Source organism: Aethalodelphis obliquidens, unplaced genomic scaffold, assembly GCF_003676395.1.
Source record: "Aethalodelphis obliquidens isolate GAN/ISIS:26980383/991018 unplaced genomic scaffold, ASM367639v1 scaffold22, whole genome shotgun sequence".
Classification (NCBI taxonomy): domain Eukaryota; kingdom Metazoa; phylum Chordata; class Mammalia; order Artiodactyla; family Delphinidae; genus Aethalodelphis; species Aethalodelphis obliquidens.
In genome coordinates, this window is record NW_020837966.1 from 13,490,505 (window position 1) to 13,506,004 (window position 15,500).

General features: G+C 42.5%; 1 protein-coding gene across 15 annotated transcripts in view; it reads right to left on the reverse strand.

The window, feature by feature from the left end:
• MAGI1 (membrane associated guanylate kinase, WW and PDZ domain containing 1) overlaps positions 1-15,500 on the reverse strand; it is a 623,112-nt gene that overhangs the window by 126,306 nt on the left and 481,306 nt on the right. For 14 of the 15 annotated variants that reach the window (XM_027121335.1, XM_027121326.1, XM_027121331.1 and 11 more), the window contains one exon: positions 14,163-14,282. The exons of the other annotated variant lie outside the window; for it this stretch is intronic. In XM_027121335.1, the coding sequence (XP_026977136.1) occupies positions 14,163-14,282 (120 nt within the window). The remainder of the gene's footprint in view (positions 1-14,162; positions 14,283-15,500) is intronic. 15 annotated transcript variants of the gene reach the window in all.

The window sequence follows — 15,500 nt, forward strand, 5'->3', positions numbered from 1 at the left end:
AAAAATTAAGTTAAAACTTAGGCATCCTCAGTTTAGGACAGAAATAAATGTTTGAAAAAGAAAAGTTCTAGTTAAATTTGACAAATATGTGTGGATTTTCCTCAGTTGTCAAGTTCAGGGTCTTTCTGAAGTTAATAAGTGATTAGCAGATTTCTCAATGCAATTACAAACTCCTCCCAAAAACCCACTTATTCATCATTGTTTCCTCTTTCTGGAAATTAGTTTTAAGATCAATTGGAGACAGATAAAAGCACATGTTAATAGGTTGAACCGTACATAATTGCTGTTGTAAAAGATAAACTGTCGAGTATCAGCAATTTCACTTGGGTTAACCTAATGTATAGGCATTGGGAGCGCGGGGCACATGGCAGTGACAAAGAACTTGGAAGAGGACAGCCTGGGATTCAAATGCCAACTTCACTGCTAATTGGTTATATAACCCTGGCCAAGTCATTTAACCATTTTTTTAAAAATCTTCATCCTCTTCTGTAAAATTGGGAATTTTAAGAATACCGAGTTTCTACCTAGAGTGCCTATTATGAGAATGCAATGAGAGAGTCTATTTCATACCTTTAGCACACATAAAAGGCTTCACTACAGGGAGGCTTGATAAATGCTACTTAATGTTAATAGTGTATGTTTCTAATCTTTAAAATGAGAAGTTCCTTACACCTTGTTGGAAGGATTAATGAGACAATGTGTCTGAAGTGCTTGCCACATGGTAACTGAGTACCATTCCTTTACTGATGTAAAGGAACAAGCAATGCCAATGACCAAATAACCTTGGGCAAGTTATTTACTCTCAGTCTCACTTTCTCTGTGCAATGGGAATGGTAGCATGAGCTTTAACAACATCACAGGATTATCATGAAAATCAAATGATGTTTCTTTTTTTTTTTTTTTTTTTTGCGGTACACGGGCCTCCCACTGCTGTGGCCTCTCCTGTCGCAGAGCACAGGCTCCGGACACACAGGCTCAGCGGCCATGGCTCACGGGCCCAGCCGCTCCGCGGCATGTGGGATCCTCCCGGACCGGGGCACAAACCCATGTCCCCTGCATCGGCAGGCGGACCCTCAACCACTGCACCACCAGGGAAGCCCAAATGATGGAACTTTCTTGAAGGTATCCTGTAAACTATAAGGTATTATAAGTATGAGACCATGTAATTATTCAAACTTCTCCAGTATTTCTAATTTCCCATATTGCCTACAACCTTTACAGAAAAGCTTCTATCTCGTGGTTTTCTAAGGGCAGAGGGTTCAACTTTCCTTTGCAGATATTTTTTAAAAAATCATCTGAATCAGTGACCAACTTTTAAAAACTGAATATTTCTGATTAAAACCTGGATATACTGGGAGGTGCTGCCTGACAAACTGTAAGGTCTGGTTCTTTGGATTTGTCTTTTATAGGCAATGTTGGTGACAAGTGTGTGACCAAATTCACCAGGAACACACTCACTGAATTAAGGATTTCTGCACAAAGGTTTTGGCTCCTACCCTTGGTCTGCCCAGCCCTTGCCAGACAAACACCTGGCCCCAATCTAGAAGAGTGCCCTAAGGCTGTTGCAATGCAAAGGTCTGGGCAGATAAAGGGGCATGCACACCGGAGGGATAGAAGAAAACCTCAAAAATCCTCTACCATTCACAGACTGGTCTTGGAGTGAATTGATTTGGGGTGAATCTGGTTTTGGACCCTGCACTTCTAGCTGATGGGGTCATGCCACAATCCCACGTTGTCTTTCCATGCAACCAAGGGCAAGATGGCTCATGCACTCCCCCATCTGCCACAGTTACCACCAGCACTGCCTCTACCAGCCCTATATACTCTCTCACTCCACCTACCCGGATGCCCAGGCACTTAAATTCAAAACCCCACCCTTCTGGGAGATTCTCCACCTTTATCAATCATTTCCACTCTGGTCACCATCAGACCAAGCCTAACCATGGGAGAAACACAAACCTTACAGAGAGTATGCACAGGAGACTTCCTGTGAAGAATATATGAATCGCTTAATGGTACTAAATAAAAATCATTTGAAGAATTATAAATGAATAAAAGATTAATTTGGGTTATCACTTGGCAGTCTGCATCGTTTCTAAGAGACCTGACCATCTCACAGTCCCCATGTTAGCCGACACACATCTCCTGAGGTAGCCGGGCTCCCTCCCAAGTGACAATGTGAGAGTCCTGGCTACTATTTTCAGAACTGGTTCTACAATACAACTCAGCAGGGATGGTGGCTGGGGAGGGAGGGGAGGGCAGGGAAGACACAAGAGAAAGCCATCGCTGGCCTTAATTAACACGCACACACTGTGGTCACGAAGAAGTCAAAGAAAATATTTTCTGACACACATTTAAAAATTAATGGGGACTGCAAATCAATTTTTAGAGCTTGATAAAATATTGAAGGCGGACCGTAACCCTGAGTTTTAGGCCAGAATGAATCAAATCCATACAGCCTCTCGCTTTGTACAAATTTAGTATTCACTCATTCATTTCCTTACCAAGAACCTCTTGTTATGCCAGCCACGATGCTGGAAAGGTGAAAATGGGACTAAAACATGATCTTCACAAATGCTCTTCACAATTGTACATTGGTTTTTTAAACTTTGTGCAAATAATAGTTACATTAAATGGAGATTCTCTTTCAGCAGGTCAAGGTGGGGTCTGAATTTTTGAATTCTGTTGAATTTGTCAGACTGTTTAATGAATCAGTATCTGTCTTTACGTCTAGACTGTAAGCTCCATGGAGGCAGCAGCCACATGTGTTTTGTGCACCACTGCATTCCCAAACCAAACATGGTGCCAGGCGCACAGTGTCACTCAGTGATTCTTTGCAGGATGAGTAACCAAACAAGTGGAGACAGCACACATAAATCCCAGCTGGGGATGCTCCTCAATACCTATGATGTGGAACTGGTTTTCAATCGCATGACTCACAGCAGTTTCTCTCTAGTCCATCAATTCTATCTGAATGATCTCAGATCCATATCACTTCACTTTGCCAGTTGCTTGCTCAACACATAATAGACTCCCCCATTTGACACAGTTCCAACCAGCACTGCCTCTACCCGCCCTATACACTCTCTCACTCCACCTACCTGGACACCCAGGCAGTTAAATTCAAAACCCCACCCTTCAGGGAAACTCTCCACCGTAACAATCATTTCCACTCTGGTCACCATCAGACCAAGCATAGCCATGGGAGAAACACAAACCTTACAGAGAGTATGCACAAGAGACTCCCTGCATCATTTCTAAGAGACACGAACCTGACTGTCCCATAGTCCCCATGTTAGCCAACACACACTTCCTGAGGTGGCCGGGCTCCCACCACTTTCTTTTTACTCTTCCTTTTCCGACCCGCTCCACCCTACAAACCTATGACGTGCATGCACAGAAGGACAGTAAGCCCATGTCCTATAATTAGAGGTTTGTTCTTGCCAGTGCCATTTACCTTTGAATTTAAGACCAAAAAAGGGCAAAATAAGTTAATAGCTTTGTCAACCTAAGGTAAAGGACCTCTCTCTTTCCAGCCTCAGTTCTCATTGTATAAAGACTAGTATCCACCTAACAGAGACAGATGTCAACAGACCATGTGTATAAAGCACTCAGCATTGTGCTGGCACAATAGCAGCATGTAATAAACCCCAGCATCTCAAACTGCGCCTGATGCTGTGAGCAGATAACAGCTCTACTATGTAAAAGATGGCATTGCTATCAAAGTATGTATTTAAAGAACAACATTACGGCTTGCATGGTGGTGCAGCGTTAAGAATCCGCCTGCATGGGTTTGAGCCCTGGTCCAGGAAGATCCCACATGCTGCGGAGCAACTAAGCCCGTGTGGCACAACTACTGAACCTGCGCTCTAGAGCCCGTGAACCACAACTACTGAGCCCACACGCCGCAACTACTGAAGCCCACGTGCCTAGAGCCCATGCTCCCCAACAAGAGAAGCCACTGCAATGAGAAGCCCGCGCACTGCAACGAAGAGCAGCCCCCACTTGCCGCAACTAGAGAAGGCCTGTGCGCAGCAACAAAAAGCCAACTCAGCCATAAATAAATAAATTTATAAAGAACAACATTAACAAAAAGTTACCTTTATTGTGCACCTACCAGGTCACTTCCCACACATTCACTAATTCTAATCTTTAACAATCCTACAGAAAAAAAAAACATCCATCAATATTCCCATTTTCAGATGAAGAAACAGATTCACACAATGCATAAGTGGTGACTGGCATTTAAACATGGATCTGTCCCGATCATCTATGCTCTCGACTCCAGGAATTGCTGGGGATCTCTGAGCAGAAAATTAAGTGAAACGTTCCTGGCCTCTGCCTCCTCATCTTCACAGGCAGAGGAACGGACAATTGTCGCAGAGATTTTCTTTGGTTCTTTCGTTACCAACAGAGAACACTGCATGGTGGAGTTTGCCAACAGAGCTTATCCCAACAGACGGCTGCTGAGGCCTGCCAAAGAACAGGACTCCAGATGGTCTCGTCTTCCTCAATGACAAACAAGAACTCTCTTCACCCCTGCTTTATCTCTGTGTCCCCTCAAAGCAGACCCTTGGCAGCTGCATTTTTGTAGACCTTCTAGGAAGCAGAACAGTACCATTATTGAAGGCTGACACCCCCCCTTCGTAATTAACATGCAGAGATATGCAACCCATAACTCCAACTGGAAATGTCACACTGGCACCGCACTTCCATGCTGAGGGGCAATCTTTGCAGGGCTCAAAGGGTATAATCAGCCTCTTCTACCCAGAGGCATTTGTAAAACAGGCATGTTTGGAACCACCCCACTGAATAGTTCATCCCTTGTACACTCTCTCCCGGAGGAGCCCCAAGGGCTGGCTGAGGCAGCAACCTGTCTTACTGAGCACAAATGTAGATAGGAAAGAAAAAAAAGAAAGCAAGGCAAAAAGGAGATGGTGCCGCTGATTTATTTCAAGAGCCTTATCAAATACGTTAGCTCACTGTCACAATTAGGAAGTTGGGCCAAGGAGGAAAGACACATTTAGTCTTGTCATTTTTGCCTTGCCTTGATGTTGATTCCATCCAGCGACAGAATGAGAAGTTGGTTCAAATTGCAGAGCCAAGACCAATTATGAGCTCCACTCACAACTTTTATACCTTGTGAGGGGCAATAGTTAGGTTCCTTACACAGTGAGGAAGGGCCTCTACTCTGTTGGAGGATACGCGTCGTACACCAGGCATTATAGCTGATGGGGGTGGAAAATTTCATCATGGAGCCCCTGACCCCACTCCCACCACCACACACACCAGATCTGGCCTTTTCCAGCGCTTCTTATCTCAGCAAACGGTTCCAGCAGCTACCCAGTTTTCTAAGACAGAAACTAGGAGTCATCCTAGGAAGAATATCATCACCTGAATCTTCTACTTCCTTCTTATGATAACCAATCCCCAAGTCCACGTAAACATCTCATACTGTTGATAAAACAATGTGTAACTCCTCTAAAAATTACAGTATTTTCTAAGATACTTATACTAATAAAAGAGCATACCCCCCACACACACACACAATCACACATATATCTCAAGATTCAGTCAACTTATCACCACCACTACCACCATAGGCTAAAGCTAACTCCATGTGGGGCTGCCAGATAAAATGCAAAACTGGTATTCTGTATTTTTATTTGCTAAATCTAGCAACCTAACTCCAGCTCAACCACCAGAGCTCATCTCAATACTATAATGCTTCTCCATGGGAAGCATTTCCCAACCCCAAAGACATCAAATCTCCCCATCATATGGTCTCCTTTAAATATCCTGATACCTGTAACATACATACAAATGTATATTTATTTCTGAGATTGTTTGAATAATGTGTCTCATGAACTAGACTGTAAGACCCATAAGGGCAATGCTCATGTCTGGTTTTGCTCAGCATTTTATCTATAATGAATAAATGAATGAATGTACAAACTAGTAAGAGACTCTACGAGAAAAGTATCCATTTCCAGGCAGCAGACTCACGAAAGACTGGCATCCCAGTCCTGCCTAGGACATGACCTGAGTGAGGGGCATTCGGCCGGGTTTTGTCCCCAATTCTCCTTGGTGTCTTAGACCAGCGGTCCCCAACCTTTTGGCAGCAGGGACCGGTTTCGAGGAAGATAATTTTTTCACGGATGGGGGTGGGAGGAATGGTTCATGCGGTAGTGCGAGCGATGGGGAGCGGCAGATGAAGCTTCACTTGCTCACCCACCACTCACCTCCTGCTGTGCAGCCCAGTTCCTAACAGGCCGCGGACCCATACCGGTCGGCAGCCAGGGGGTTGGGGACCCCGTGTTAGACCATTCTCTCTCTGGATCTCAGTTCTGTCTTCTGAAGAGATGAGCTGTACTGCCTTTCCAGCTTTAAAATTTTACAATCCAGCAATTCTAAACCCCAAACAAATAGTGGACCTGAAAGAATATTTGGAAGGTTATCAGACCTTGAGGTTTTATTGGTTGACTCTACTTGTCTGCCCTATCATATGTCACGGAATGTACATAAAGAAGATCACCTCTCCTCTGTAGTAATATCCTCTTTGGCAGGATTCAAAATTACACTTTCCTAAAGGAGCTTAACTCTTAAAAGATGTGCTTAGCTCTCTGAAGTCAGATGAGCGAGAAGGGAAGGATCTTCTTGAGTAGGTCCTCACCCGTCCTTGCAGGAGCTTTCATTCTTCAATATATGCAAATCAATCAATGTGATACACCATATAAACAAATTGAAGGATAAAAATCATATGATCATCTAAATTGATGCAGGAAAAGCTTTCGACAAAAGTCAACACCCATTTATGATAAAAACTCTTCAGAAAGTGGACAGAGGGGAACTTACCTCAACATAATAAAGGCCGTATTATTATTACAAACCCACAGCCAACATCATTCTCAATGGTGAAAAACTAAAGGATTTCTACTAAGATCAGGAACAAGACAAGACTGGCCACTCTCACCGCTATTATTCAACATAGTTTTGGAAGTTTTAGCCACAGCAATCAGAGAAGAAAAAGAAATAAAAGGAATCCAAACCGGAAGAGAAGAAGTAAAGCTGTCACTGTTTTCAGATGACATGATACTATACATAAGGAATCCTAAAGATGCTACCAGAAAACTACTAGAGCTAATCAATGACTTTGGTAAAGTAGCAGGATACAAGATTAATGCACAGAAATCTCTTGCATTCCTATACACTAACGATGAAAAATATGAAAGAGAAATTAAGGAAACACTCCCATTTACCATTGCAACAAAAAGAATAAAATACCTAGGAATAAACCTACCTAAGGAGACAAAAGTTTCCTGTATGCAGAAGACTATAAGATACTGATGAAAGAAATTGAAGATGATGCAAACAGATGGAGAGTTCTTGGATTGGAAGAATCAACATTGTGAAAATGACTATACTACTCAAAGCAATCTACAGATTCAATGTAATCCTTATCAAACTACCAATGGCATTTTTCACAGAACTAGAACAAAAAATTTTACAATTTGTATGGAAACACAAAAGACCCCAAATAGCCAAAGCAATCTTGAGAAAGAAAAACGGAGCTGGAGGAAACAGGCTCCCTGACTTCGGACTATACTACAAAGCTACAGTAATCAAGAAAGTATGGTACTGGCACAAAAACAGAAATATAGATCAATGGAACAGGATAGAAAGCCCAGAGATAAACCCACCCACATATGGTCACCTTATCTTTGATAAAGGAAGCAACAATATAAAATGGAGAAAAGACAGACTCTTCAATAAGTGGTGCTGGGAAAACTAGACAGCTACATATAAAGGAAAGAAATTAGAACACTTCCTAACACCATACACAAAAATAAACTCAAAATGGATTAAAGACCTAAATGTAAGGCCAGACACTATAAAACTCTTAGAGGAAAACATAAGCAGAACACTCTATGACATAAATCACAGTAAGATCTTTTTTGACCCAACTCCTAGAGAAATGGAAATAAAAACAAAAATAAACAAATGGGACCTAATGAAACTTAAAAGCTTTTGCATAGCACAGGAAACCATAAACAAGACGAAAAGACAGCCCTCAGAATGGGAGAAAATAGTTGCAAACAAAGCAACCGACAGAGGATTAATCTCCAAAATATACAAGCAGCTCATGCAGCTCAATACCAAAAAAACGAACAACCCAATCCAAAAGTGGGCAGAAGACCTAAACAGACATTTCTCCAAAGAAGATATACAGATTGCCAACAAACACATGAAAGGATGCTCAACGTCACTAATCATTAGAGAAATGCAAATCAAAACTACAATGAGGTATCACCTCACACCGGTCAGAATGGCCATCATCAAAAAAATCTACAAACAATAAATGCTGGGGAGAGTGTGGAGAAAAGGGAACCCTCTTGCACTGTTGGTGGGAATGTAAATTGATACAGCCACTATGGAGAACAGTATGGAGGTTCCCTGAAAAACTAAAAATAGAACTACCATATGACACAGCAATCCCACTACTGGGCATATACCCTGAAAAAACCATAATTCAAAAAGAGTCATGGCCCACAATGTTCATGGCAGCACTATTTACAATGGGCAGGACATGGAAGCAACCTACGTGTCCTTCGACAGATGAATGGATAAAGAAGATGTGGCACATATATACAATGAAATATTACTCAGCCATAAAAAGAAATGAAATTGAGTTATTTGTAGTGAGGTGGATGGACCTAGAGACTGTCATACAGAGTGAAGTAAGTCAGAAAGAGAAAAACAAATACCGTATGCTAACACATATATGGAATCTAAAAAAAAAAAAAAAAGTTTCTGAAGAACCTAGGGGCAGGACAGGAATAAAGACGTAGAGAATGGACTTGAGGATATGGGGAGTGGGAAGGGTAAGCTGGGACGAAGTGAGAGAGTGGCATGGACATATATACACTACCAAATGTAAAACAGATAGCTAGTGGGAAGCAGCCTCATCGCACAGGGAGATCAGCTCAGTGCTTTGTGACCATCTAGAGGGGTGGGATAGGGAGGGTGGGAGGGAGACGCAAGAGGGAGGGAATATGGGGATATATGTATACGTAGAGTTGATTCACTTTGTTATACAGCAGCAACCAGCACAACAATGTAAAGCAATTATAGTCCAATAAAGATGTTTAAAAAAAAAACAAACAAAAAACTGTCCTGGAAAATATGGCAGCCATCAGACACCCAAGACTATTTAAGGCTAAATTCGTTTACACTATTAAACTTAAAATCCAGTTTCTCAGTCACAAAAATCACATATGGCCAGTGGCTGCCATGCTGGACAGCTCAGAATACTGAACATTTCCATTACTGAAGAAAGTCCTACTGGATGGCATTGGTTCTACAGGAATCAAGAAATGGTTCCCTGCTCGTCCATCTCCAGGACCAACGTTCCGACCTTCTCTTGGTTCACTGCTTTGCTCTCTCTGAATTCAGGCTTTGTGACCGGTGCTGAAACACTGAACTCATGAGATCCTCTGTCGAGCTTCAGGTCAAAGGCCACCTCCTCCAGGGGACCGCCTCTGATGCGAGATTCGATGTAGCACCCTTGCTAGATGCTTCTGGGGCACGCTTGTAGTTTCCTTCTCAGAACATTCATCACGTCTCTTGAAATTGTTTAAATTTAATTTGTCTCCCAAGACTGAGGGTCTATAGAAACCCCAGAGCCACATAAGCCTGGGTTTGATTCCCAGCTCTGTCTCGGGCTCACTCCATGAACTAAGCAAAGACAGCAGGCATTTCTGGGCCTCATACTCTTCTTTTGTAAAATGGGGATAAACTGTACGCAGCTCATAGGATTACTGGGTAATTAAGTGAGTTGGTACACATAATGTGCTTTGAAAAGCACCCAGCACATAGTGTACACTGGACAAACATTGGCAGCAGTAAATAACTATAGAGCATAAGCACCTTCAAAGGCAGAGCTGCTTTGGTCTTCTGCCCTAGACATCACACCCTGTGCCTGGGGACAATGTTGAAACGAACTGTGTGGGCACAGAAGGGCTGCCTTTAAAACTGCACTGTCAGGAACTTGCTCTATAGATCTACTCAAAACAGTATAGTGAGATATTTGTACAGGGATGTTCATGTCAGCACTGTTTACAAAACACCAAAAAAAGTAGGGAGAGGGGCATCCAAATGCCCATCTGCAGGGGACTAGTTAAATAAACTACATATATTCATACAATGGGATATGCTGCAGCATTTATAAAGAATGAGGTGGAACTGTGTACTTAACACACCTCCAAATGTGTTAAGTACAATGGACAAGAATGCAGTGAAATAAACAAGTATACATGTTTATGCCGTATATTGTCTAAGTTTTCTGAATCTCTGCACTAGACCCTCTAACAGCGGTTTCCTATGAGGAGGAGGAGAATCAATTTATACTTAAATATACTTAAGTTCTTTACTCTAGAAAGAATTCCATCATGTACATTCATGACTTTTCCTGAAAACTGTTTAAAAGTCTTGCTGTGAAGAGTGATTTGTGTTGTGGTCTCTTCCTCTTTGGAACCAGGACAGGCCAAGAGGACAAAAAATGTCAGCAGGGGAAACAGACAGTGAGGACGTGGGAAGTAAATAAAGATATTTTACTGGTAAATCCACTGGTTTACTGACTAGGAGAAGAGGGAGGGAATCCATCCACCAGGGTGGCAATTTCAGACCGGTCATGTGTGTAAATATAAGAGCTAACACGCTGATGGAGGGCTTACATGTGTCAGACACTGTTCTCAGCCCTTTCCAATTATTGTCTCATTTAATCCTACCTATGAGAAAGCACTATTATTATCCTCATTTTACCGAAGGGAAAATGAAGACATGGAGCATTAAGCAACTTGCTGGAGGGCACACAGCTCAACAACAGAGGGGCTGAGACTCAAACTCTGGCAGGGCCACAGCCCAGCCTGCATGCTTGTTACTGTCCAATAAACAGAGCCGCCATCGAAGGGCTAGTCCAGGGGAAGCAAAGACAGAGAAGATCTATCCTCCCCTATTCTTGTGACAGCATCCAGCATTACATAAAAATTCCATTTTGCTTTCAGCTTATGAGAGTCAACACAATATATTCCAGTTGCTTCCAAAAAATTAGGAGCTGTCTCGTATGACAGGGAAATCATACAGCTAAAAGGTCAAAAGGCTGAAGAACACAGTCAAATGGCTGAAAAATGGAGTGGATTCATATGTGGCAAAAGAGAATTTCAACTCCAAAATAACTGAGCGACATTCACAGAAAGACGGTTTTGTGGAAGGATGATTAGACATTTTCTGAAAACCTTTTTCCTGTTGCTACCCACCAGGAAGTTGGGTGAAAGTACTAATGAGCTATTTTTACAACTCTTTAGTTACATCCAGGATCTTCTGAGGTTTTCAAGAAAGTGCATGGGATCTGAAAGTCCAACCACTGTGTTTGTTTCCTGGCAGCTGCATAACCTTGAGAAAGTTCCTAAATGCTACCTGGCCTCGGCATCCCCATCTAAAAAGTCAGGGATAATAGCTACCTCCGCCAAAGTGATCAAATTAATGGGAAAACAAAGTGACTCCACCTATGTATCACTTGTAACATAACCACCTCAATAAAATGAGTTGATTTTCTTTTTTGTCCCAGACAAGCTGTTGTCTAACCACATACTTTTTTCTCTTTCAACCCAATATACTCTTGGGCTTTTCACAACCACTCCCATGCTTAACCTCTCCAAAAAGGCAAACGGATGTTTTTTATATTAGGGGCACAAGCTCCCCTGATGGGCATAATAACTGATTTCAGACAGGACAATTCACTTCCTTAAACCAAAGAGGATCCACACTTGCTCTATTCTTAGCCACTTGAATTTTTAACTGTATTCACATTTACAAAACAACACACTGGGGCTTCCCTGGTGGCGCAGTGGTTGGGAGTCCGCCTGCCAATGCAGGAGACACGGGTTCGTGCCCAGGACCGGGAAGATCCCACATGCCGCGGAGAGGCTGGGCCCGTGAGCCATGGCCACTGAGCCTGCGCGTCCGGAGCCTGTGCTCCGTAACAGGAGAGGCCACAACAGGGAGAGGCCCGCGTGCCGCAAAAAAAAAAAAACAACAACAACACACTGAAGAAGCTCTTGGTACATCCACTCAGACCCCCATCCCTTCCTTCCCCTCACTCCTAGACCTTAACAAATCATCCTTGCCTCGGGCATTCTCAGATGCCCTCCCAGCCCACCAACCACCAGTCACATCCCAACACTTCAAGGAAACTACAACAATTGATAATCAGCAATACTCAAAGCAAATCTTCCTGCATTCACAATATAGGAATTTGATTAATAGCTAACCAATGTTAACTGTATATTCACAATTTGAAAATAAACAGTAGGTACAAAGATAACGCTCTTCCCTGTACCCCTGCAAAAACTATCAAACCAGAATCAGCATCCCTAAGATTTATGATCATTACTTAACTATTAGCCACTGCCCGGAACAGGGGCGATTATCATATCAAAGTTATAATACCCTTAATAAAGCAATAGCCTATTTCGTATTCATCCTTTGTTTTTAAGTCTCATCATGAAAATGCCACTGGGATCGTCCAGTAAGTCCAAACTTTGAGTTTAGAAAAAGTACATGATACAATAACTTGACCTACTTATTATTAATAGTATCATAGTATGCCCTTCTGTCTCAAATAATAACACTCAACAGAGCAATCAAGCTATAATATTGTTTTCAGAAAATATAAGTTTAATTTCCCCTCTACATTTGGCTTTGAGCTTGCAATCTGATTTGTAGGATTTCATCCCACAGATTTATTTTCACCTGTGTGAAATGATTTATATCCATGTTATCCAACACAGTTGTATTCTGAAATATTAAAAATGTTTATCCAAAGGGACCACGTTAAATAAATTATGGTCCATCTATTTGAAGAGATTACACGGCCACTTAAAAAAGAAAACAAGAAGTGCTCTATTACTGAACTGCGAAGACCTGTAAGACATACTGTTATATAAAAGAGCAAAGTGCCAAACAGCATGCAGTGTATACTACCTTCTGTATAAAACAGGGAAGAAATGGGAACACGCATATGAAACAAGTATGAGTATGTATACACTCGCACATGTCAGCATGTAGTGTATACTACCTTCTGTATAAAACAGGGAAGAAATGGGAACACACATATGAAACACATATGAGTATGTGTACACTTGCACATGTCAGCATGCAGTGTATACTACCTTCTGTATAAAACAGGGAAGAAATGGGAACACACATATGAAACACGTATGAGTATGTGTACACTCGCACATGTGTTTGTATTTACATTAAACAGTTTCAGAAGGGAAATCAGAAACGAGTAACAGCGGTTGTAATATCTGGGGAAAGGAGAAATGGAAATGAGGCAGGTGGAAGACAGACCTAGGAAAGAGCTTACTTATCGAATACTTCTGAAATATTCTGCTTTATGAACCATGTAAATGTATCATCTACTCAAAAACTACATTAAATAGCAATTGGTGGTAAAAAATGACATTCCAGTCCCTTGAGATTAAGACAGCACTACCAATAAGGTCATATTTTATGACTGACTATGATTCTTCTTCCTCTTCTTTCTTATACCATACATGCCCATATTAAACACACACACACACAGATGCACGCACACGTTTAAATCAATAAATTAGGGGCTCCCCTGGTGGCGCAGTGGTTGAGAGTCCGCCTGCCGATGCAGGGGACATGGGTTCGTGCCCCGGTCCTGGAGGATCCCACGTGCTGTGGAGCAGCTGGGCCCATGAGCCATGGCCGCTGGGCCTGCACGTCCGGAGCCTGTGCTCCGCGGCGGGACGGGCCACAGTGGTGGGAGGCCCGTGTACCGCAAAAAATAAATAAATAAATAAACAAATAAATAAATAAATAAAAATAAATTAAAGGAGAAAACTCAAGTGAAAAAAAAAAAAAACACACAAAACCAAATTATTTTTATGGTGCTCCACAAAGCCTTATTCCATATTCCATATATTTTATTATTATTACTCCCCTTAAGGTGAACTGCAGCCTCCTACAGATATTCAGACTTCACTAGTCCACAGAATCTTTGCCTGGATGGCCCTGGATCCTCTGGAGGACCCAGCAGAGAGGTATCCTCACCGCTGCCATACAGATCAGCTCACCTTCATAGGTGCCGACTTCTAGAAGAGTCCCGCTCTGCTCGAGGTCCAAGAACTCCTTCACAGTCAGAAAGTTATAGTCCACGCCAGGCACCTCTCCTTCTCTGGGAGACCGGGTTGTGCCTGCAGCAGACAAGACAAAGGCACGAGAAATCATCAGTCCACTGAAACAGGAAGCACCCCATCCAGGTGTAATTAAAATAACCTGTTCAGTAAGCTGGAGTACCTAAACTGACAGACCCGCCTACTGAGACAGGGACCTGGCAAAGACAACTTCTTTCTAGCAGAAAAGTATCCTCACTTCCATCCTCTGATGCCTGGGCCCCTCAAATGCAAGAAAGAGAAAAACAAGCAGAGCTAGGCAACCCGGGGAGATTTTTATCACTTGAAACATGCACTGAATGAAAAGGGTGAACTGGATTTTATACAGATGACATTCACAGTCAGCAGCTTTTAGGGATCCAGTAAGTTCTAAAAAAGATATCCACCTTGGGCTTCCCTGGTGGCGCAGTGGTTGAGAATCTGCCTGCTAATGCAGGGGACGCAGGTTCGAGCCCTGGTCTGGGAAGATCCCACGTGCCCCGGAGCAACTGGGCCCATGAGCCACAGCTACTGAGCCTGCGCGTCTGGAGCCTGTGCTCCGCAACAAGAGAGGCCGCGATAGTGAGAGGCCCGCGCACCGCGATGAAGAGTGGTCCCCGCTTGCCACAACTAGAGAAAGCCCTCGCACAGAAATGAAGACCCAACACAACCAAAATAAATAAGTAAATTAATAAATTCCTGCCCCCAACATCTTAAAAAAAAAAGATTAGCACGTTTAAAAAAAAAAAAAAGATATCCACCTTAAGCTCAGAGCCTAAGGGGTTTATATTTTTATCATAGGCCTCAAAATTCTTGTGTTCCTCAACACATCTGGCAACTTCCAATGTAATAAGCCCTTTGAAGAAAATGACACCCACTGCATAAACACATCACTAGAGAAATTCAATTGCCCAAGATCTGTGGCTGGATACCTCCCAGGGATTAAAATGTTGCTGCTCTCCATGTAATTAATATGTTTGGCAAAAAGAGGCCACCCATAACTTCTGATGGGAGAAAAAGGACACTGCATTTGCTAGAAAATTGCCCCCCGAATTAATCTCGTCATTCTCTCAAAGACTAATAAATATAATGATTCTTCTTATGAAATAACACAGAGCCTCTAGAATATTTAAGTCACCCAGCTCAGGTGCTGGGCGGGACACCTATCAATTTAGCCCAACCTCCCCCCAAAGTGTGGAAGGAATATGGTTTACACACAAAACAAAGAAAGAAAATAAACCAAGAAGCAATTACATAGTG